At 40.8% G+C, this 25,967-nt stretch overlaps 1 protein-coding gene across 2 annotated transcripts in view; it reads right to left on the bottom strand.

The window, feature by feature from the left end:
• SRGAP1 (SLIT-ROBO Rho GTPase activating protein 1) overlaps positions 1-25,967 on the bottom strand; it is a 318,550-nt gene that overhangs the window by 118,894 nt on the left and 173,689 nt on the right. For both annotated transcript variants that reach the window (XM_003906716.5, XM_017945988.3), the window contains exon 4: positions 19,269-19,331. In XM_003906716.5, the coding sequence (XP_003906765.4) occupies positions 19,269-19,331 (63 nt within the window). The remainder of the gene's footprint in view (positions 1-19,268; positions 19,332-25,967) is intronic.

Genomic DNA, 25,967 nt, shown 5'->3' with positions numbered 1-25,967 from the left:
TTCTCGTGTCATGGTTTTCATCTCTTTCATTTCGTTTATGACCTTCTCTGCATTAATTACTCTAGCCGTCAATTCTTCCACTTTTTTTTCAAGATTTTTAGTTTCTTTGCGCTGGGTACGTAATTCCTCCTTTAGCTCTGAGAAATTTGATGGACTGAAGCCTTCTTCTCTCATCTCGTCAAAGTCATTCTCCGTCCAGCTTTGATCCGTTGCTGGCGATGAGCTGCGCTCCTTTGCTGGGGGAGATGTGCTCTTATTTTTTGAATTTCCAGCTTTTCTGCCCTGCTTTTTCCCCATCTTTGTGGTTTTATCTGCCTCTGGTCTTTGATGATGGTGATGTACTGATGGGGTTTTGGTGTAGGTGTCCTTCCTGTTTGATAGTTTTCCTTCTAACAGTCAGGACCCTCAGCTGTAGGTCTGTTGGAGATTGCTTGAGGTCCACTCCAGACCCTGTTTGCCTGGGTATCAGCAGCAGAGGCTGCAGAAGATAGAATATTTCTGAACAGCGAGTGTACCTGTCTGATTCTTGCTTTGGAAGCTTCCTCTCAGGGGTGTACTCCACCCTGTGAGGTGTGGGGTGTCAGACTGCCCCTAGTGGGGGATGTCTCCCAGTTAGGCTACTCAGGGGTCAGGGACCCACTTGAGCAGGCAGTCTGTCCCTTCTCAGATCTCAACCTCCGTGTTGGGAGATCCACTGCTCTCTTCAAAGCTGTCAGACAGAGTCGTTTGCGTCTGCAGAGGTTTCTGCTGCTTTTTTGTTGTTGTTGTTGTTGTTGTTGTTGTTGTTGTGTAGCTGTGCCCTGTCCCCAGAGGTGGAGTCTCAGTTGAAAATGCAGAAATCACCGGTCTTCTGTGTCGCTCGCGCTGGGAGTTGGAGACTGGAGCTGTTCCTATTCGGCCATCTTGCTCCGCCCCCCCCCAGTTTTTTTTTTTTCTTGTTCCCAGCATCAGGGCTGAAAGAGTTGCTGCTCACTGAGGTCACAAGTAGTCAGCAGGACTGTTATAATGATAAACTTTCACAAACCCACCTTCTCTCCCTGGGTTAATATGGCTCTTCATAAATCAGTGAAAGCAAAGTTTACAAAACTTCAATTATACTTGCAAAGTAGTATTTACAGGACAATTCACTTTGAGAAGTAGCATACTCATGGTTAAGAGCTCAGACTCATGAGACAGACTGCCTGGGTTCAAATCCTGCCCTGCCCTTACTTGCTGTGAGGTCTTTGGCAAATAACCTAACCTTTCTGTGCTTCAATTTCCTTACTATAAAATCAGAATTACAATATTACTCACTGCCTAAGGTGGTGGGGAGGATAAAATGTGTTAACACATACGAAGAGCACAGAAGAAAGAAGCTGACATATAAGTGCACAGTAAATGTCAGCTATTGATATTTGAAAAGAATGCCATTAAATAATTCATTTTAATAACAGGTAATAATTTTTCCATGATTGGAGGGATTGTTGTTTCTAATAGAGGTAAAAGGAAGAAAATCAGCAATATTTCCATTTATATATTACTCTTCTCTTGCATTGCTATAGAGAACCACCTGAGACTGGGTAATTTATAAAGAAAAAGGGATTAATTGACTCACAGTTCTACAGGCTGCATAGGAAGCATGGCTGGGGAGTCCTCAGGAAACCTACAATCATGGTGGAAGGTGAAGGGGAAGCAGGCATGTCTTAGGTGTCCAGAGAAGGAGGAATAGGGCAACGTGGGAGGTGCTATACACTTTTAAACAACCAGATCTTGTGAGAACTCTATCATGAGACAGCACCACCCCCATGATCCAATCACCTCCCACCAGGTTCCACCTCCAACACTGAGTATTACAATTCAACATGAGATTTGGGTGGGGACACAGAGCCAAACCATATCAGTACATATGTTAAAAATTTTAGCAAAGCTCTATTGATTGACTGATTGATTGATGGAGACAGAGTCTCACTCTGTCACCAGGCTGGAATGCAGTGGCGTGATCTCGACTCACTGCAACCTCCGCCACCTCCCCACACCAGGTTCAAGTAATTCTCCTGCCTCAGCCTCCCAAGTAGCTGGGATTACTGGCGCCTGCCACTGTGACTGGCTAATTCTTGTATTTTTAGTAGAGATGGGGTTTTACCATCTTGGTCAGGCTGTTCTCGAACTCCTGACCTCGTGATCCACCTGCCTCGGCCTCCCAAAGTGCTGGGATTACAGGTGTGAGCCATTGTACCCAGTCTTATTTATTTATTTATTTATTTATTTTGAGATGCAGTCTAGCTCTGTAACCCAGGCTGGAGCATAATGGCACGAGCTCAGTCCACTGCAACCTCCGCCTTTCGGGTTCAAGCGATTCCCCTGCCTCAGCCTCCACAGTAGCTGGGATAACAGGCACTCTCCACTACGCTGGGCTAATTTTTGTATTTTTAGTGGAGATGGGGTTTCACCATATTGACCAGGCTGGTCTTGAACTCCTGACCTCAGGTGATCCACCCCCCGACAGCCTCTCAAAGTGCTGGGATTACAGGCGTGAGCCACTGCACTTGGCCACAATACTCTTTAGAATGAGCAAATAGACCAAGGTGAACAATTAAATAGCATGAGATACGGTCTTTATTGCAAGTTTATCAAAGGAAACTTGAGATACATTGTGACTGCATTGAAATGAAATCAGCATAACGACTGAATTTATCATCAAATTATATTTATAATCCAAACAAATGCTTTGAACAAAAGGCACTGTCTGCGACTCTGCACCCTGCTGGCTAGGGACTGCCAAGTAACCAAGTGACAGGGCAAACGAGATACAGAGACTAAGCAAAACAAAGGGAAAAATAGAGACCACATATGCAAAGGGAGGAAATAAGGCTAAGAAAAATCACAGAAATAATCAGCTTCTGTTCAGTGTAGTGTTAACACTTTTGTTTCTGGAGTAATCATACAGAGTAGCATTTTTTTTTCTTTTTTGGGGACTTAAAAATATTTTTATTTGTAATTGACACATAAAAATTGTACATATTTATGGGGTACAATGTGATGTTTCCCTCTATGCATACTTTGTATAATGATAAAAAATGACTAAAAAATAATGTAGATAAAATGTCTGATGCCAAAATTACATGAATATTTATTATATGAAAATATGTACATTGCTAAAAAGTAAAAGCACTAATACTCATACATTCGGATGGGTCAATTAATGCAGCAGAAAATTCACAGACAAGCTAAAGAAATGTGTGAAATGTGCTCAAGATCAATAATAAGTGAAGAAACATGAGGCAGAATTTTTTTTTTTTTTGCTTTGAAAGTTCATGTCACTTGTTTGTAATAGGAAATCATGTCATCCAGAATTTCAAAAGTGACTGTGAGGGCTTGTGGTGGGTTGTCGGGGGCAGGAGTGGGTGACGAATGTGCAGAGCTAAGTCCGTGGCTCTGGTCAGGGCACTGCCCTGGGTCACTCTGTGCTGGCCCAGGCCTGCTCCATGCCTGGCTGCTGGATAAACCAGTTCTCTTCTGACGCACAAAGCAATCTGATGGTGGGGCAAACTCAGGATCTCTCTTAGTCTGGAGATCTGACTGATGAAGCAGATTTTTTAACTATTTGTAAAAAAATGGAAGTATCTCATACTGCCATTGACACAGCCAGGTGGGAGGGGGTCACTGGAGAAACGCCAACCGGCCTGCTCCCGGGGTGGAGCCTGGGGAAGTTTAGGCCCTTTGCAGTGGGAAGGATTTGGTCCCTCCTCTTCCTGTATAGAACCTGAGATTCAATCTTCCAGTGGGGGAAGCACTGGAGCATGGGACACTGGCTTATGCAGAGTTCCTGTTTTCCCCTTTTCTTCCTTTTCACCAAATAAAACCCTGTCACCATTCAAAATGTCTGTGAGTCTAAATTTTCATGGCCATGGGACAAAGAACCCTGTCTTTAGCTGAACTAAGGAAAAGTCCTGCAACACCATAGCATATAGAGATTTTGCCTCTAGTAAATTTACAGAGTAGCATTTTTAATGGAGAGGTCTATGAACAACAAACCTGGATTTTGGTCCTGGCTTTGCTGCAAAATAACTCTGTAACCTCAGCCTTTCTGATCCTCAGCATAAGCCTCATCTATTAGAGATGACAACATGACAACATGAGGTCTCTCTACAGGATCAAAATTAGGGAGACAATCAAATCTAACTTTATACCTCAGGCACTTTGAAAAGTGTGGGATGAAAGACAAAGTACAAAGTAGAGGCGTGATCATAGAAGGAAAAATTGATCGCATAACTTCTGGGTGCAGAAGGCTTCCTTTCAAGAGAATTTTAATATATCCTTCAAAAGGAGAATATCTGATGAAGCTCAGAGGAAATAGTGTAGGATGACATTTAGGAGTAGTATATGAAAACAGTGTCCATACTGTTATTCCAGTTTTTATTTTCTGTTGGAGCCCTCAGTCTGCCATGCAGAGACTGTGTGACTCTAGGGCAAGATTTATCTAACTCCTACAAAGGAGGTGGTTGGTTTATGTGCCCTGTCAGGCCTTTTCTCACTCTAAAATTCTATTGATATTGAATCTATGATTTCAAATATTAATCTCACAATAATTAAAATAATTTATTATTTGGGGAAACATATATAACGTACTTCTCAGTGTCAGGGTAGATAGCAGATAATTTTTTTTTTTTTTTTTTTGAGACAGAGTCTTGCTCTGTTGCTCAGGCTGGAGGGCAGTGGTGTGACTGCAACCTCCTCCTCCCAGGCTCAAGTGATTCTCCTGACTCAACCTCCCAAGTAGTTGGGATTACAGGTGTCTGCCACCACACCCGGCTAATTTTTGTATTTTTAGTAGAGACAGGATTTCACCATGTTGACCAGGCTGGTCTTGGACTCCTGACCTCAAGTGATCCACTCACCTTGGCCTCCCAAAGTGCTGGGATCACAGTGAGCCACTGTGCCCAACTGGCAGATAAATTTTAACCAAAAGAAAAAGCCAGTGTAACAACAAATTATATTAATTATCTCCTTCTGGTTCTGTTGACTTGAGACAGCAAGGAGTCCACCATGCTATGCCAGGGATATAAGATTCCTCCTGGAATTCTCCATGGGCTCCGAGGCCATAACTCATCTGCTTTGCTGTACAGAAATTATCTAGAAATGAACAATGCCCCTACAGTCTGTCTAGCACACTGTTAAATTGATGGACCTTATACAGGGATATCTATTACTCTAGTGACTTTAATTAGCTCCCAAACTGATTATTGATCAATCATCAAGTGCTCATTAAGGAGGAAAACCCAAGAGCTATTTGGTAGGCGTGGGCTGACATACTTAACAGATATGCTACATGCTTCTATTTTTGATGGTTACATTTAAGTTAAATCAGGGCATTAGTCATCTTTTTCAAAATGCTAAATTTAACCATGATTTTTAAATGTTAACATAAATTACAATTAGTTTCATGAGATTTTGGTACTTTAATAAAACTAATGAAAAAGGATCAACTTACCCTAAAGAAGATAAATTGTTTTATGCCTTATTAAAAAGAAAATGTTTCTATTTGTAATGAAAGTGAAGTGTACTTATAAATCTTAATCTGCCCTTGCTCTTTCCACCAGTTATTGGAGACAGGTTCTAATTTAAGTCTTTGAGTCATAGATGGGGTTATTGGTTTTGTTTATCTCTAAGGAACTCTTAATCAACATTCATATTCAGCAAAAGTTCCTCAAGCCCTCTACTATGTACAACAGATAGGCCTTGTCTTGATTTAATTAATGTTCTATCACTAGAAATCCAATTATGTTTTCTTCTTTATTGATTTATGCTAGTTCATTAGTTCATAATTTTTTATAAACATAATTATCAATTTGGTGTTATACTACAGTATCTGCCCACTTCACAATTATCAGAGATTTCGACATGAAATAAAGGGTATTTTATCCAATAAATTCTAATTTAGCAAAAGATTCTTTTCCTTTCTTTTCTCTTGAGTACTCACTGTAGTGGGGTAAGAGAGAATGGTTAGGAAATGGGATTTTAAGATATCTCAGTTTAATGCTTTATTTATTTATTTATTTATTTATTTATTTATTGAGACGGAGTCTTGCTCTATTGCCCAGGACAGAGCGCAGTGGCAAGATCTTGGTTCACTGCAACCTCCACCTCCTGGGTTCAGGTGATTCTCCTGCCTTAGCCTCCCTAGTAGCTGGGATTACAGGCATGAGCCACCATGCCCAGCTAATTTTTGTGTTTTTAGTGGAGACGGTGTTTCACCATGTTGGCCAGGCTGGTCTTGAACTCCCGACCTCAAGTGATCCGCCTGCCTTGGTCTTCCAAAGTGCTGGAATTACAAGCATGAGTCACCGCCCCTGGCCTGCTTCATTTATTTTTGCATTAGTGATTTGCTAACACTCTGGCAATATCAGAGTGTATGGAGTTCCCTGCAGAGGCAATGTTTCACACATCTGTGCTTTCCCTCACACACTCTCCTCTTTTTGGAACGCTTTTCCCATCCATCCTTTAGCACTAAATTCAGGTGTCAGCTTCTTCAGGAAGTCTCCTGAGTGGCTCCATGCTTGCCCAGAGCCATAGAGATCTCTATCTAGTCTGGTGCCCAACACTGTACATGGACATATCTCACTAGTCTAGCTCCCTGATGACAGGGCTGTGTGTTACTCAGCCATGCTCAGGACTTAACATTATTTGTTGAAAGACCCCACCCCCAGCCATTCGGTGTTTAAGACTTGGATGCAATAGAAATAATCCTATAACAATTTCAGAGCAGAAGCAACAATGCTTTTAGTACTTTCCATTTATCTGGCTTAGAGACACGACACAAATTTTGAGATTTGGGACAAATGTGGAGTAACTGCATTCCGCGAATTCTAAGACCTTAAAGTCATAGCCCCTCTCTCCATACTTGCTGGCAGCCACCGGGAAAGAAGACAGGAGCACTGTCCTAAAAGACAGCCCATTCCATTTCTGAAAAGCTATAATGGTTCATCCCAGGAATCAGAATGCTTGGGTTTAAATACTAGTTTTGTCTCACACCATGTTCCTTGCTTTACTCACCTCTAAATTGGGAATAAGAATATTACCTGTAAGGTTGGAAAAATGAATACAAAAAAATGAATAAATGAATACATGTCAAGCCCTCGCAGTGATCACTGGCACACAGTGAATGCTCCATGAATGCAACACAATTAATAAAGTACCCCACTCTTCTATCATATCTGCTATGTTCTGAACATTTGTGTCCACCACAACTTCATATGTTGAAATCCTAACTCCCCAAGGTGATGACGGGATTAGGCGGACATAACCAGGGTGATTGGTCATGGGAGCAGAGCACTCATGAATGCAACTAGTACACTTACAATAGAGGCGTGAGACAGACCTCTTGTTTCTTCAACCATGTGAGGGCACAGCAAGAATGTACTGTCTATGAGCCACAAAGGGGTTTCACCAGATACTGAATCTGCTGCTGCCTTGATCTTGGATGTCCCAGCTCCAGAACTGGAAAATAAATTTCTGTTGTTTGTAAGCCACCCAGTTTGTGGTATTTTGTTACAGCAGCCGGAACAAACTAGGAAAATCTTTTCAGCCCACAATAGCTCTAACCCATCCAGTGCTCACTTGTTTATTCTCACACACTTGAGAGGCCAGGGAACTGAGGGATGGTCTTCGTTTTATGGGTCAAAGCAACTGAGCTGCAAAGAGACTTAATCATGCCCAACAAGTCAACAGGGAAAGTCGGTGATAGAGAAGGTCATTCAGAAAGTTCTTATTTCAAAAGCAGTTTTCATACAATGTCTTGAGGCACTGAAATACAAGTTTAAACTACTGAAAGAAGTATCCAAGAGTTTGCACATGGAATAGATATTAACCAGGGCCACAGTGGCAGCAGGAGCTAAGCAATAGCCTTTGGTGGCAAAGGAAAGTTTCAAGTAGTTGGCAGTGTTGAAGGGGAAAGTACATGTATAATGAAAGGCCACCAAATTTACTAGAATTTCCAAGTCACCTGCAACTTAAAATATTTAGTTCTTCTCAGGGAAATGTTTCACATGGCTTCAACATTACATGTGTGTATTAGACCTTTATATGGCAAGGTTTAGTATATGAAATATTTACACTGAGGACCCAAGATACTTCAGAATCTTGAAATCATAAAAGTCCCACACCTTCAGAATTGCCGCATCAACCAAAAGGGAAAGGCTGCTGTGGAATCCTTTTCTTTTAATGAAAAGTGCTTCAGAAATTGACACATATATTTTATGCCTCAAATCCAATACATCTCACTCCTTTTATTGGAACAATAGGAAAAAAAAAGAGAAATAAGAGGCCTTTGTTAATCTGTGCAAGAGAGCTTTTTGAGTTTGGAAACTGCTTTTGACTAGATGTCTAACCATTTTTTTGCTGCCTATGTTCTTTGCAATCTCGTTTTAGTAGCTGTTCCAAAATCATTCAACTTATGATTTTCCCTCTTTCCCTAGATAGGGCTCCAGAGAGAGAGATTCTACGAATGCACCTTGTGCTTTTTCCCAACTCTGTGCCTTGGCTCTCACTGTTCCTTTTCCTCAGATGCCTTTCCCCTGTTTCATCTCTCCTCTTACTGAAATCCTGGCTATCCTCTCAAGTCCATTTGTAGACCTTTTCCTCTCTGCAATTTTCTCAGTCTTCAACATGGACCCCTCTCTTTGGATCTCCGAAGTCCTCTGCCTGAACCTATCTGTGGGTACATAACAGTCTGTGTTATGTACCCACACTATATTCACCAGTAAAAAGGGAGTACAGCACGTGGGCTAAGAGCATAGACCGCCTCGTGTGAGACTTGCTAGCTGTGTGACCTTGGGCAAGGTACTTAACATCTCTGTGCCTCAACTACCTCCCAGGGTTGTTGGGAAAATATAAATAAGTAATTATGTAAAGTGCTTGGAACAGTACCTGGCACAAAGGTTAGCTGTTATTATCTCTTCACTTTAGCACCTCTGCCAGACTGAAAGCCTCCTGAACTGGTACTGTCTCAACTGAAGCTCCTAGCATAGCAGCACACACCTCACAAGAACCTTCTTGCTAATCTGAATTAAAATAAAACCTGGGTTTCAGTTCCAACCTGGCCATGAGTTAGCTCTGGGACATAAGTGAATCACTTAATCTCTCTGAGCCTTCCGGATATTCTTCCAAAATGAGGAGGTTAATTTGAACATTTCTTTTGTTTTTTTTTTGAGATGGAGTCTTGCTTTGACCCCCAGGCTGGAGTGTGGCAGTATGATCTTTGCTCACCACAACCTCCACCTCCTGGGTTCAAGTGATTCTCCTGACTCAGCCTTCCAAGAAGCTGGGATGACTGGCGCGCATCACCACGCCTGGCTAATTTTTGTATTTTTGTAGAGATGGGGTTTCACCATGTTGGCCAGGCTGGTCTCGAACTCCTGACATTAGGTGATCTGCCTGCCTTGGCCTCCCACAATGCTGGGACTACAGGCATGAGCCACTGTGCCTGGCTCTTAATTTGAACATTCCTGAAGGTCCATTTCAGTCCCCAAATGCTATCAAACTATGGTAGGATCAAATTCACATAATCACGTGAGTTAGAAAACCATGCCAGTGAGTTAAAATATGTTGAATTGGATCATCTGATAACAACTGATTTAGAGCTTGATTTCCTTCATGTGATCTTTTACATTTCTGGTCCAATTTCGAACAGTAAAATCCACGAAAAATGCCTCTAATTTATTTTGGCAAGTATCATATATATTTAGTACTAGAAACTGCTTAAGACGTCTGTCATTAAAGCATTCTAATCACTTAAAGATTATAATACTGTATTTCAGAATGTAATAGTTTGGACAAAATACTTCGTTGAGAAGAATTCTGGATGTAAAACATTCTTTAGAATTTTTTTTTCACTAAAGTATACTTTCTAACACATTCTCATTTCTAAGCTAAATAATTACATTGGGGTTCATATGGCTCACTTCTTTTAATAAAAGACAGCCTTACTTGTGGTATATAAACATTAATCATAACTAATTCTTAAATATCAGAAAGAAAATGAAACTATAAGCAGGAGGTAGGAAGCAGTTGGCATCATTGATCAGAACGCCCTCAAAGATGTCTACATATAAAGTTCTTATCAAACAGTTCTTCTCAGAGATCCTTGAATTGGTCATTTTATTAATCCCGATCATTCTGGCAGGAAAACAAAGCCAGGTTAAATTAGCTAATCTAGTCTCCAAAGTCGGTGTGTGTCAAGGCCAAGATTAGAATTCAGAAGTTCCTTGCAGAGAGTCACACGATCCCAATCCCTCTTTCTTTCCATTGAAGTGTCTAGCAATCAAAGCCAGGGGAAGGAGGTACGGAAATTCTTTGTCAGCCCAAGGTCCCTAAATAGAGTGTTTTTAAAAAAGTTTTCCAGGAGGCATCGTGGAGAATGTGGTACTCCAAAGAGATTTTCAGTTTGGGAGCTTTTTACATATTCCTACTCCTTATTTCCCTTTGTTCAGTGTTTTGTTTTGAGACCCAGGCCTCTGTAGTCTGTCTCAAAGGAATGAATTTTCATTTTCACTACTGAAATACATCTATTTCAAATTCTTAAAATGCCCTTGAGCTAAAATAAGTACGTAACCCCCACTCCTCCCCTCTCAAGGTCAAAAACCTCTTTGAGGCTCAGAGAAAAATCTTCCGATATGAGGTGGCAAGTATCTTGGGCTCTCGGAATGACTTTTCAACCTTGCCTTGGGCATGTTTCTTCTTTATAGAAGGATACATTAGCTCCTGGTCTGTGGGAGGCTCACAAAACCAGCCAACAAAGTTTCCCTCCGCAGTCCTCAGAGGCTGTTTTCAAGGAAGGGCTTGAAATAATAAACAGCATCTTTTCTTTCCCTGTAAAAAATAATCAGCTTTTTTTTTTGTTTGTTTTAAATTTAAACGTTTTAAAGAGACAAGGGCTTCAAAGATACATAAAGGCCAGGCTGGATTCTGTGCTCACATCAACTGTTTTTGAAACCGCTCCTGTGAAAGTTACTCAGCCCACCTCTGGGTTTGCACCAGGACAGCTTCCATACTCCATTTACATTTGTTAGGCATTGATATGGTTTGGCTGTGTCCCCACCCAAATCTCACCTTGAATTGGAACAATCCCCAAGTGTCAAGAGCAGGACCAGGTGGAGATAACTGAATCACAGGGCTGGTTTCCCCCATGCTGTTCTCGTGGTAGTGAGTGAGTTCTCAGGAGATCTGATGGTTTTATAAGGGGCTGCCCCTTCACTTGGCACTCATTCTCTTTCCTGCTGCCCTACGAAGAGGTGCCTTCTGCTATGACTGTAAGTTCCCTGAGACCTCCCAACCATGGGGAACTGAGTCAATTAAACCTCTTTTCTTTATAAATTACCCAGTCTCGGGTATTTCCTCATTGCAGTGTGAAAACTGACTAATACAGGCATATTGGATTTAGTGCTCATTAGGAAGAAAACGAAGCTGAATGGAGCAAGACATGGATCCTTAGAAGTAACCACTGTGTATGAACGCACACTGAACAGGAAATTTTACATTATAACACTAAAGCTAAATGAAAGGCCGCACCCAAAATGAACATATCCTGATTTTTTTTTCTTTTTCTTTTTTTTGAGACTGGATCTTACTTTGTCACTCAGGCTGGAGTCCAGGCTGGAGTCCAGGCTGGAGCGCAGTAGCACAATCATGGCTCATTGCAGTCTTGACCTCCTGGGCTCAGGTGATCTGCCCACCTCAGCCTCCTGTGCAGCTGGGACTACAGGCACACACCACCACACCTGGCTAAATTTATTTGTTTTTTGGTAGAGACAGGGTTTTGCCACGTTGCCCAGGCTGGTCTCAAACTGGGCTCAATTGATCCTCCCAGCTCAGCCTCTCAAAGTGTTGGGATTACAGATGTGATCACCACACCTGGCTTCATATCCTAATATGAAAGCCGATTACACAAAGTCATTTGGGTTTGCCCATTCTGTAACCCATATAACAGTCTAGAAAGCTCATGTTTTCACAAGTGTCTGTCATAGAGAGTTTTACTGATCCTTTAACTCAGGTTTACCCCTCCTCCTGCCACCTCCTCTGCACGTCCTTCTCTAAGGCAGCTGCCCAGTGAGGAACTGATGGGCCTTGGGAACAGAAGTGGGTTTAGATTTTGAATCAGTCATTTACTGTCTGTGTGACCCTGAGCTTATTATTCCAAGCCCCAATTCCCACATGTAAGCCTGAGATTAGGCATACCTGCCTCATAGTGCTGCTGTGAGAAATAAATGGGATAATGTGCTTGCCCTCAGGGTAAAGGGTTGGATAAATCTTCATTTCCTCAGTTCTCTTCCTCTTGATCTAATGGAACTTGAGGATAGATTACCTCTTGACTCTGGCTAGCTGTGTGTGCTGCTGATGCACAGAGAGTGTGATAATCAATTACATACAATTAACAATCAATTTCACATGGATTTATCATGACATCTGTGCTAATCTTGATTAGAATTAGCTGACTGAGAGTGGTCAACTCCTTGTTTTGTAAAATGCTGAGTGTAATGCTGTAATGCCTAGAGAAAGTAAAGAAATAGTAATAAAGGGCAAATCATGGTTCTTCTATTAAAATACTGCATAACCTTTTGAGATTTTGGTGGTGGGACAGGCTTAACACTTTAAACCCATTTCATATGACCTCTTTACTGGGCCGATGAAGGCACATTTTGTTTTGAATGTTCCCTCTAACCTTTGTGTTACCACTTTTCTCTGCTTTTGCCTTTTACTTTTCCACTTCTCCGATCACAGCCCTGTGAACATTTACTATCAATGTAGTTTCTTAGGGAAGTTACCTTCCTTTTTTTTTTTTGGTACAAAAGTATCAAATATTCATCATAAGAAAAATTCATATATATGTAAAAAACCATCTGTAATTACTGTTAAAATCATTCCTGATATCTGCATTTACTTTGTGAGGCTGACATGAAGCTGGGGCCATCCCCAGTCCATTGATAAAGAGGGTGATGATGATAAGGAGGCTAACACTAACTACTAATGTTTTTTAAACATTTACCATGTGACAGGCACTGTTCTGAATGCTCTACCTGTATCAACTCAGCTGTACTTTTCCTCTTAGCTCTTACTCCTGCCATATTATTTATTTATTTATTTATTTATTATTTTTTTTTTTTTTGAGACGGAGTCTTGCTCGGTAGCCCGGGCTGGAGTGCAGTGGCCGGATCTCAGCTCACTGCAAGCTCCGCCTCCCGGGTTTACGCCATTCTCCTGCCTCAGCCTCCCAAGTAGCTGGGACTACAGGCGCCCGCCACCTCGCCCGGCTAGTTTTTTTTGTATTTTTAGTAGAGACGGGGTTTCACGGTGTTAGCCAGGATGGTCTCGATCTCCTGACCTCGTGATCCGCCCGTCTCGGCCTCCCAAAGTGCTGGGATTACAGGCTTGAGCCACCGCGCCCGGCCCATATTATTTATTTAAGGCATCTCTCTCTCTCTCTCTTCACTAGAATGGAAATGCCTTGAGAGGAAGGATTTGGTCTGTTTTCATTCACAGCTATATCCCCAGTACATCTCACAGTGCCTAGCATAGCAAGCATGCAAAATGTTTCCATTTGTCTTTAAACATTCATCCTTTTTAACAACTCTAAGAGGTATTTTATCATCTCCATTTTACAGATGAGAAAACTGAGGCACAGAGTCACACGCACCTGAAAGGGGCAGAGCTGTGATGTAAGCGTTGACCCTTCCCCATTATACTCTTGTGCCTTGTCAGATGCCATAATAATTAATTTTATGTGTCAACTTGACTAGGCTGTGGGGTGCCCAGATATTTGGTCAAACATGATTCTGGCTGTGTGTGAGAGTGTTTCTGGATGAGATTAACATATGAATCAGTAGGCTGGGTAAAGCAGATTACCCTCTCCAATATAGGTGGGTCTTATCCAACCCACTGATGACTTGCTTTGAACAACAAGGCTGAATAAGAGAGAATTCACTCTCCCTGTGTGATGGTCTTTGAGCTGGAACATTGGTCTTTTTCTGGAGTTGAACTGGAACTTACACCATTGGCTTTCCTGGTTTTCAGGCCTGAACTCAGACTAGAACTATCCCATTAACCCTCCTGGCTGGATCTCCAGCTTGCTCACTGCAGATCTTGGGACTTCTCATCTTCCATAACTGTGGGAGTCAACTCCTTATAGTAAATCACTTTGCATATGCGCGCGTGCATGCGCGCGCGCGCGCACACACACACACACACACACACACACACACACACACAGACAGACACCCATTCTGTTGGTTCTGTATCTATAGAGAACTCAGACTAAAACAAGTGCCCAGAGAAGCTAAATGATTTCCCAGTGCCACACAACTAACAATTAATGAAGCTGGGATTCAAATATAAGCTTGCGGACTGCCAGTCCAGTTACTTTTGTTTCATGATAGCATGACGGTGTCCCTGGTTTCTTAACCCTACTCCCAAACTTGCTAATTCTATCCTTTAGCTTGCTTTCAAATGTTTAACTCAAAAAGAATTAGCAAATTAGGCTAAGAAAGGGAGTCTGGGGATCCTGGTTCACCCTTTCGCTTTTAGCCAATGAATTCCACCTGTTAAATCATTTAAATACATATGTCTAAGAAGTGCTGGTTGCCATAGAGCCACATGTTCAATTTGTCACCTATATTTTGTTAAAGCAACATTAATGCCATTGATTATAAAAACTATAAATGAGCTGGAGATAAACTGCTTATGTTCTCTGTATTGTGGGGGAGGCATTAACATTTAGAGATCTTATTTAGAAAATGGTTCCCCACAACTACGGCAATAGAGATAAAAAGACAGTAAAGGGTAGAGGCTCTGCAGCCAGTCCTGGACTTGAGATCCCACCCTATCACTTACTGTGCACCCTGGGGCAAGTCCCTCTGAGCCTTAGTTTCCTCGTCTATCAAATGAGGATGATGCGAATAACTACCTCATAGAGGTGCTGTGAGGATTACATGAGATAATGCAAATAATATGCTTAGCACAATAACTAGCACAAGCATAATCAGCATGTGGTAAATGTTAGCTACTCTGGCAGGCATGGCTAGTTAGCTACAAATAACTCCCGTTCTCTTTCAAATGAACAGAATCCCATTTTTAAAAAACTAGCTAGCAATGACCTGGCTAGCTAAAAGACTGTAATTCCCAGACCTAACTTGCAGCCTGGAGGGACCATGTTCTAAGTTCTGGCCAGTGAGATGTATATGAAAGTCTTGTGTGAGACTTTTATGGAGTCTCCTTAAAAGGCAAGGCTCCCTTTTTCCATTCTGTTGCCATGAATGCAGATGTAATGGCTGGAGTTCTAGCAACCATCTTGAATTCTAAGGACAACTGTTACAATGGGGTTTACCTGAACAAGCAGTAGGAGGAGCTTGAGTCTTGCAAGGCTTTATGTAACCTCCATACCAGGCCTGCACTGTCAATCTTTGGTCTTTTTTTTGTGAGAGAGAATATAAACATCTATTTGGTTTATGTCATTATTTTGAGAACCTTTGCTCTTCAAGGCTGAACTAATCATCTTTCTTTTCTTTCCTTTTTTTTTTTTTGAGATGGAGTCTCACTCTTGTCACCCAAGCTGGAGTGCGGTGGTGCAATCTCAGCTCACTGCAACCTCCACCTCCTGGGTTCAAGTGATTCTCCTGCCTCAGCCTCCTGAGTAGCTGGGATTACAGGTGTCCACCACCACGCCGGGCTAATTTTTGTATTTTTAGTAGAGACAGGGTTTCACCATGTTGGCCAGGCTGGTCTCAAACTCCTGACCTTAGGTGATCTGCCCACCTCGGCCTCCCAAAGCTCTGGGATTACAGGCATGAGCCACTGTAGCTGGTGAAGACTGAACTAATCTTAACTGCTCTGGCTGTCCTTTGTAGTCGCCTAAGAATTCAAATAGAGGCTTAAAACCATTTGAGGCCTTATTTTTATCGGCAATTAAAAGCAAGATTGGGCAAAAATATAGTAAAGGAGCTGCAAGTCTTTAAAGCCTTTCCTCTTTTTTCAGTAGCCACTCTAATGTCACCATCCTGTCTTCCGCTTGTAAGCCCAGGACTTCATGCCATGTCCACACAAACTGTGCTCTACTGTATTATATATCTATCATATCATCATATGATATCGTATCTATCCCATCATCCGTACAATCTGGGCTGGTAAAACTCGGTTCATTCTAATGTATAAATACCATAGGGCATCTCTCTCTATTCTCCTTCCTGAGCATATATATTTTATTTGAGACAAAGCTTTCTGATAAAATGTTTGAAATAATCAACAATTGCTGTGGGAACAATATTCTGGGGTAAGAAAGTCCAAACATAAGGCTGTCACCCACCACTAAGGTTGACTGTAATTTAAAAGACAATTAAAAAGCATCCTCAATTCCCCGAGGCTACGTATTTTATACCTGTTACTTCAACAATCACTATTACATCATCAGTGCTACAAAATTCCATGCATGATGCAACTAGGTTATTTGTTCATGACAAAAATACCAGTGAGTAGTTGAATGGGGAATCTACACTACATTCCTCCAAATATTGTTCCACTGTTCAAATATGCCTCATCTCGCCTCTTTCCTAATGTAAACTGAAGTATTAATATAATGGATAGATTTTATTTGAACAAGACAAAGTTTGTGTATCTGAAGACAATGTGCAAGAGGGACCAAACAGCATCTCCTTTTAGAATAAAAAGGGAGAGGGTGTGTATATGTGCATGAGTGATATGAAGTTCTCTCCCCACAGAACATGACCTCTGGCCTTGCTGAGCATGCTCTCTGATTAAAGTAAAATTTTTTCCCAGGAGCTCAAAGTGATCTACAGATGACATAATTAAAATCTCATTGCTTGTCTGCCCTATCCCTTAATCCCTCAACCAATTCTGAGAGCTTAAATGACTCTGACAGGGTCGCTCCAACCCTGGTGGCCTTTGGCAGAACCTGGCTGTTTCAGGCTTTTGGGCTGATATTTGATAAGAGTTCTGAGGTGTCAGCTTACTTACTTGAACGCTACAGAGTCTGCAAAATGTCTAGGTGCAATCAATAGGCTGGATCCAGGAGAAATCTCATTATATAGATCCCTCACTGGGATAACATCTTCAGGACACTCTTTTGACTTTTCTTGTATTCAGTGGTCAAGTTCATCTTTGTCACTGTTGTCTTTACTACACTACTATTTTCAGACCATAATCAACAGGCTCTAACCCATGATGGCATGGCAACCAGCAGACTTTCATTTTTGTAACGTATTAAGGACTGATTTCTATTTCTAGGTAAAACAATGTCTAAGCAAAAGGAACTACGAGGAAAGTGCCAAAACGTCCTCATCGTAAAAGAGTTCAATGGAAGACAACACAGAATTTCTGCTTGTTCCTCTTTGGAAGTCTCAGGTATACAAAGGTCGTTTAACTTTTAAATTACTGGGCTTCTAGAAATGGTTGATACCTTAGGGTATCAGAAACTAACAAATCATGTAAGGCAGGAGCTAGAAATTGGCCTTTATCACGTAAAAATCAGTTTCATTAGGCATTTGGTATATAGATATAATCTCTTAACCTGTGGCTTTTGTAGGCTGCATGCAGTCGAAAGTTTCTGAAGGAGGAACTAACACGCAGAAATTGTCAATTCAATTTATATGCACAGATGTAGTAAATGTGCTTTATAAAAATAGATTTATCACACACATAGAAAAAACTAGAAAGTTCATTTTATAAAGAATCATTTTATAAAAGTTTAACTTACAAGTTTCTTTAATTAGTAAGTATCAAAGGAGCATTAAAAATATAATTTGCAAAACTGTATGTTACACATGTGCCTTTTTAGGAACAAATGGAATTGGTAAATCAAGAAACGTGCTTTCGAGTTTCAGGTTTAGTTTGCCTATAAAAAAACCAATTCAGGCCGGGCTTGGTGGCTCATGCCTGTAATCCCAACACTTTGGGAGGCTGAGGTGGGTGGATCACTTGAGGCCGGGAGCTTGACACTAGCCTGGCCAACACGGCAAAACCCCGTCTCTACTAAAAATACAAAAAAATTTGCAGGCGTGCTGGCACATGCCTGTGATCCCGGCTACTCTGGAGGCTGAGGCAGGAGAATTGCTTGAACCCGGGAGGCAGAGGTTGCAGTGACTGAGATTGCGCCATTGCACTCCAGCCTGAGTGACAGAATGAGACTCCTTCTCAAAAACAAACAAACAAACAAACAAAATAATCTTGTGCAATAAAAATCCAAATATCTTTCATTAATATAAATTAATATTACTCATTTATTGTTATTTTATTCTCTTAAAATAAAATATCCCCCAAAAGAAGTATTTCATAACATGATCATTAAGCGTGGAAAAATATTTACATGATTATATTACTAACTCTAACTTGTAACATCATTAGTTTTAGTTATTTTTAATAAAGTAGTTTTAAATTATTTAATTTTTAATGATTACATGAAGTACCCTAAATAAAATGTAAGTCAAAAAAGCAAATTATTGCAAAAAAAATTGATACCCTTTCAAAAGTAATTTTAATACGTCATTAACCAAACAATTAATTGAACTAAAATGTGGAAAAAAAAGAAAGCACCAGAATAACACAACCTAAATTGCTCAAGTTCTATAACAGCAACATTTTTTTTTTTTTTTTGAGATAGAGTCTCACTCTTGCCCAGGCTGGAGTGCAGTGGTGCGATCTTGGCTCTGCAACCTCTGCCTCCTGGGTCAAGTGATCCTCCCACCTCAGCCTCCCAAATAGCTGGGATTACAGGCACATCCCACCACGCCCAGCTAACTTTTACATTTTTAATAGAGACAGGGTTTCACCACACTGGCCAGGCTAGTCTCAAACTCCTGACTTCAAGTGATCCACCAGCCTCGGCCTTCCAAAGTGCTGCGATTACACCACGCCTGGACACAAGGGCATCAATTTTAAACAAAATATTCTCAAATTCAATATATGTAGAGATCACATAAAATCCAGTTAAAAATGTATCTTATGGAGACATCTATACTTTAGTTTCTTAAAGTGCGCTACTTGTGTATATATGTGTGTATGCAGACAGATAGATAGGTAGATAGATAATTTATTTCAGTACAATTTCTCCAAATCGGGATGGAGTGGCAAAGGAATGTAGCTGTGTACACCTATCCACTTGCTCCTGTATTTCAAGCAGATGAGGATCCACTGTCACTCTGGCTTGGAATGAATACTACAATAAGCAGTGTTTTTACAAACCAGAATTCTAACCCAAGAATTCTAGAAAAGAAGAAAGATTATGTGCTTACCGTATAAAGCTCATTAAGAACCTTCATTAAATCCTCATGAAGTTGGAATGCAATCTCTTTGCTCTGTAATTAAAAAGAAAATAAAAAAGAATATTTTAAAATTATTTACTCTTAAAAAGTCCACTGACTGAAAATAGGGGAATGTATCTAACACGTTAGAAAGACAGCAAGGCTCTGTAATAAACATCTTCAACGGAATGGCCCTTTGTAAACTCTAGACATTGTATACAGATGGACCCCTAGGATAAACAGACCAAACAAGTGACAACCTTGGGTGAATGGCTCCCCCACCATCCAAACAGACTTTACCAAACAGAGACAAAGTAAGCAGGTTGAAGCATCATGCTTGCTTAAAAGTTGAGTTGCAGAACTAAGGACCATTAAAAATGAACTAGACCGTGAAATTTTACAGTGTGATTCCCAAAAAGCTAACTTAGAAAACAAAGGGGAAATTAACTTCCTCTGTCCAAAGTTACAATGTGACTGACTACAAGTTTAATTTTAAGAAAGCGCTTTTTTGTTTTTGGAGACAGGGTCTCACTCTGTCACCCAGGCTGCAGTGCAGTGACATGCTCACAGCTCACTGCAGCCTTGAACCCCTGGGTTCAAGCAATCCTCCCACCTTAGCTTCCCAAGTAGCTGAGACTACAGGGGCGTGCAACCAAGCCCAACTAGTTTTTACATTTTTTGTAGAGACGGGGTTTCACCATATTGCCCAGACTGGTCTCAAACTCAGTGATCTGCCTGCCTCAGTCTCCCAAAGTGCTGGGATTACAGATGTAAGCCACTGAGCCTGGCAAGAAAGCACTTTCAAAGCAGTAAAATGGTAAGTCCACTCAAGGTCCATGAACTTTTACCTCTGCATTTATTATTATTTTCAATGAAGACAAAAAAGTGGAGAGTATCATTCTTCTACCCAGTTGGTAAAAAACAGCGTTTAAAATACCCTTCCCTAGGCTAATTCTGAGAGTTTGATAGAGAAGTATTTGAATATTACTTTCAGCAAAAGCTGTAAGTTATTTTAAAGAAATCTTACATCCAAATGACCTTTTTTCCCCCCATTTTGAGTTCATTATGTAGTCAGTTACAGAAAATGGAAAAAAGATGTGTAGCACAGCTTAATCTACAGTTTGCAACAACAACAACAACATCCACTGGTTCATGTATGTACCTCTCACTGGGCTAACAGTATTAGGGATAAGGGCCATATCTTAATCAGTTCTGCAACCCCGCGGTGTCCTGTGTGGTGCTTGGGCGAGTGGGCACCAAGAATGCAGAATTTAAAGAGGGTCCTAGTCCTGGCCCAAGTCCATCTTGTAAACATGAGGTTATTGGGTCAGGCCTCAACAAAAGCCAAACAAGTATGATGGACTGAAGACTCGTGGAAGATAAAATAGTGTGGGAAGATGGCGTCAGAGCAGTACCTGAATTTGGAGAAATTTAAATTCATTAGCAGTATTTTTCACTGAATTTCCTTGGAGTATCTAAGAGAGTGCTGCTATTTACTAAGCTCTGACAGCTTCTAAAATCCCAAATTGAAATTACGGATTTTATGTCTTGCTGTGTCCCTGATATGTGAAGATGTGGGTTACAAATCACCCAAGAGTGAAAGGAAAGTTTCAAGTAAAAAAATGAAGTCAACTGAAACTCATTTTATTTTTCCTCTGTCTTGATTATCGAGAGGGTATATATTACACTACAAATCTCCTATGACTTCAGTTTGGTGTTATTTTAATATCAGATTTCATTCAAGGATCTAGGCCAACAATTTAGAACTCTTTAATGGGATCAAAGGCCACCAAGTAACTCTGCTCAGCTACCCACGTTTCAGGCAGCAAGTCTAAAAAGAAAAGATGGCTGGTCCCATTGGCTCACGCCTGTAATCCCAGGACTTTGGGAGGCCGAGACAGGCAGATCACTTGAGGCCAACAGTTCAAGACCAGCTTGGACAACATGGTGAAACCCCATCTCTCTTGAACATACAAAAATTAGCCAGGTGTGGTGGCACACATCTGTAATTCCAGCTACTCAGGAAGCTGAGGCATGACAGCTGCGTGAACCCAGGAGGCAGAGGTTGCAGTGAGCTGAGATCACACCACTGCCTTCCAGCCTGGGTGATACAGTGAGACTCTGTCTCAAAAAAGAAAAAGAAAAGAAGAAAATATTTCTTGGCTAAGACTTCAGAACAATAACAGCAACAAAAAAATCCCTTATGTTCAAGAAACCTTAACCCAAGAAAATACTCTGGGTCAGATAAAAGATTTAGGTTTGGGGTTATAAGGGTCCTCAAAGCTATCTTAGGCCAAATATCTTAGGACAGGATGATTTTTTCTTTTATTTAACTTTTATTTTAAGTTCAGGGGTACATGCACAGATCTGTAGTATAGGTAAACTTGTATCATGGGGGTTTGTTATACAAATTATTTTGCCACCCATGTATTAAGCCTAATACGCATTAGTTATTTTTCCTGATCTTCTCCCTCCTCCCAGCCTCCATCCTCCAACAGGCCCCAGTGTGTGTTATTCCCCTCTATGTGTCCATGTGCTGACGAGTCATAGTATGTTCCATATTTTCTAAGACTTCAGATAATGAGGTAGAAGACATCTGGCATCACAGACAGACTGTGCTCTGCCAGGCATACACTTACATTTTTCTTTTGTCGTTCCCCAGAGGCCCTGAAATATATAAAGTTTGTCTGCAGGCAGTATAATATAATGCTTAAAAGCAAGGTCTAAGGACTACAGAGTCAGAATGCATAATGTGAAGGTTCAAGGACTTTGGATCTGCGTATGCCTCAGTTTTCTGACCTGTAAAATGAATATAGGCATTGTACTTATCTCATAAGGTTCTTGTAAGTGTTAAAAAGATGATTCATGCATAGTATTAAGAATGGTTCCTAACACACAGTGAATACACCATAATTATCATTATTTCTTTTTCCAGATACTGTTCGTTATGGCAACTCCCTTGAGTGAAAAGGCCACATCACATTGTCCTTTCTCGTGGTCTCTTTTGACATTGATTCTTTTGGCTTCCCTGAAGGAGGGGCTTGAGTTGACTTTGATGTCCCTCCCTACTGCCCTGGCCTTTAGATTCCTTCAGGTGACCCTGGATTCCAAAGGGCCCATAAGGATTATGCTCCAGCTTTTCTTATATCCATATTCCCTTGCCATGTGTGTATATTAAATCTATCTTCCTATGTTCCATTTTCTCAGGGGGTCCTACTACCATTGCTATTGAATGAATTAATGAAACATCCCTTAGGAAATGGATAATTCCTCAAGTCCACATGATAAGGTATATGTAACTCATGAAAGAGGCCCTTGAGGAGCAGGCTCCAGTAGGAATTTTAGATTTTGTGAAAAGTTGGTGTGGAGTTCCTTTCAGTAGGTAGACCCCTGGCTATCCTCATGACACAGCACCAAAGTTTCTGCCTGTTTGTTCACTTTGAATGACAGTCCAAACCCTCTATTGTCTAGTAAATAACACAGAAATTAAAGATTTTCTTCCCAACACTAGTCTGCAAAAATTGCTGAGGAACTGAACTATGCTCTGAGAAGCACTAGTTTATATGACTAATTTGTGAAATATGAATTCACACATCCTTGTATTCACAGATACTTGGGCTGGACAAAACATCAAGTCCTAATCTATATCCTGGGGACATGGTTCCTGTCCTCACGGTATGGCAACAGTGGAGGAAGCACCTCATGTTACCCCCACTTTAAATATGTTTCCAGTTTATTACAGTAACAACGAGAAACAATTGTTTCTTCAAAATGCTACTCTGGACTCCCAAAGAAGCAATCTTTAAACCAAAATGTACCTGGTGTGGTCCAGTTAGCATACGGCATTACTAGGCTAATGAACTGAAATCCTTTAATTAGAAAATATCTGGATTGTCAAGAGTCCATCAAAATTCAATAAGTGAGGCCAGGTGTGGTGGCTCACACCTATAATCCTAACACTTAGGGAGGCTGAGGCAGGAGGATTACTTGAGCTCAGGAGTTTAACACCAGCCTGGGCAACACAGTGAAACCACGTCTCTATTAGAAAAAAAAAAAAATTAATAGGTTAAATACGCCTATGGATTCTATTTCATTAAAAATTAGAAAGTAGGCTGGGCGTAGTGGCTCATGCCTGTAATCTCAGCACTTTGGGAGACTGAGGTGGGCAGACTGTCTGTGCCTAGGAGTTGGAGACCAACCTAGGGAATATGGGGAAACTCCACCTCTAGAAAAAGTATAAAAATTAGCTGGGCATGGTGGTGCACACCTGTGGTCCCAGCTACGAGGGAGGCTGAGGTGGGAGGATCTCTTGAACCTAAGAGTTCGAGGCTGCAGTGAGCTGTGAGCATACACTCCAGCCCGGGTGGCAGAGTGAGACCCACTATCAAAAAAAAAAAAAGATAATAACTTAAAATATTTGAAAGCAGTGAGAGCAGACCCTTGGCCCTTGAACAACAATTGCCACATAAGAAAAATAATGTTAAGTATTAAGGAGAGCAATCAATGTTTCTTCTGTGTTAGGGAAGAAGTTTTTGTTCCTCAATATATTCAAATAATAGTAAAACTTCTAATATTCTAATACATTTCATTAGGATTCTGGGGTCCCGACCCAAGGGAAGGAAAATGGATAGAACTTCAATTCAGTTAACATTTACTGAATGTCTCCAGTGTATAAACCCAGAGTTTAATTCCAAGCCTATTTCCAATTGTTCACTGTTTATTGTCATTTTGATGTTTCAGATATTTCTAACATTAGTCCAAAATGAACAGTCTCAAAGTTTTTAACCTTTTTCCACCATGAAAATGAACTAAGTATATTGAATATTGAAGAAATAGAGAACAGAAGGACAATCCCCCCTTTATAATTTTTTTTGTTTATTTGACACAGGTCTCCCTCTGTCACCTAGGCTGGAGTGCAGTGGCCGGAGATTCTCCCACCTCAGCCTCCTGAGTAGCTGGGACTACAGGCACGTGCCACCATGCCGAGCTCATTTTTGTATTTTATGTAGAGAGGATTTTGCCATGTTGTCCAGGCTGTGCTCAAGCGATCTGCCTGCCTTGGCCTCCCAAAGTGCTGGGATTACAGGTGTGAGCCACTGCACTTGGCCCACCATTATGATTTGATGTATTTCTTTCAAGTTTATTTAAACATAGGTCTAAGTATATTTTCCTATTCTGCTTTTTTTTAAGTTACAATACATTTTTACATGTAATTATATAATTTTCAGAACCACAACTGGATTCATAACTACGTAGTAAACGTACATGAACATTAAATGTAAATGTACTGTTTCCAATGTTTCCACTATTTTCTACCAACCAGTCAATCATTTATTTCTTTACTCAATTTCACCGATATGTTTTAAACACTCTGAGCTAATATCATAAATGCTGATCAAAAGGCATATATCTTGCATTTGTATTATTTGCTTAAGCCAATTCCAAGACATGAAATTACTAGCATACAAGTATAAACATTTTTAAGACTCTTGATACATGCTGGAAGTTTATTTTTTAAAAGGGTTATAATGAAATTATAATGCTTCTAGGACAACAATGTCACTCAAGTCAGAAATCTAGGGTTCCTCTAAGACTGACTGCTTTTCCTTGAAGAAGTTACCAATCTTACCAATTCTGGCTGGTCAATTTTTTTCTATAGGTCATCAGAATTAAAAAAAAAATCTAATTAAGCTTCCTCTGATTAAAATTGTTGAAAGACTTGCTATATCATTTTAGGATAGACTTCAATATTTTTTTTTAACTCATCCATAACTTCTGCCTAACTAGTCTACTTCACTTTCCACAAATTTCACACCTCATCCTTCAGCCTGGTCCTAAACTGCTAAGTCTCAGGCCCTGCTTTCCCATCTCTGCGCTTTCCCCATGCCATTTCCTCTTTCCTAGACTCTCCCTCCTTCTCTTTGCCTGGTACAATCCTACATATAACTCTGTAAAAACTTTCTGGTAACTTCACTTTGTCCCCCAAGGAAAGAGATTAGGTCTTCCTTCCTTGTGATTTTATAATACATTAATTTATTATCACCTCTAGGCTATCTAGTCTACTGGCTAAGAGTTCAAACACTAAAGTTGAAGTGCCTGTGTTCAAACTACCTTGTTACAGTCCATGTACAAGTTAAGTAATTTTGTGAAGGTTCAGCTTTTCCACTGACAAAAAGGAAATGCTAACAGTCTCTGTTACAGGGTTTTACTGAAATGGTCCTTATTAAACACCTGAAATGTTACTAGTAGGCTTGTCACATTTGTTTCTTTCTTCATAAATACAGTTTCTTTGAGAGCAGGGACCACATCCTAACAATTGTCCTTGCATTCCCAGTGCCTACTTTGGTGCTTGGTACCTGGAGGTACAGGATCTACATCTGCTGAATGAAAAGCACTGAATAAGGACTGGTTTCTGCACTCCAGTTTGCAATCTCACGAAGGCGCCAGACATACCAAAACAGCTTTCTACATGGAGTGCTACGGTAAGTGCTACACTGGGTGGGCCCTGGCCAGGGTCCCTATTCCTGGAGGGCTGCAGTCTTACCCCCAGAACCTCCCAGAAAGGAGGGAGAGGAAGAACAAAGAGGATAGTTAATACAACCACATATGAGTACGCTGACCAATCTATCAAGTGATCTATGTGGTTGGATTCAATGACCCATTCAGAAGGCTTGTGGCCTTTTTCAGAGG

This window comes from Papio anubis, chromosome 9 (assembly GCF_008728515.1).
Source record: "Papio anubis isolate 15944 chromosome 9, Panubis1.0, whole genome shotgun sequence".
NCBI lineage: Eukaryota > Metazoa > Chordata > Mammalia > Primates > Cercopithecidae > Papio > Papio anubis.
The sequence above is the reverse complement of the archived record's forward strand: the minus strand, read 5'-3'. Positions and strand labels throughout refer to the sequence as shown.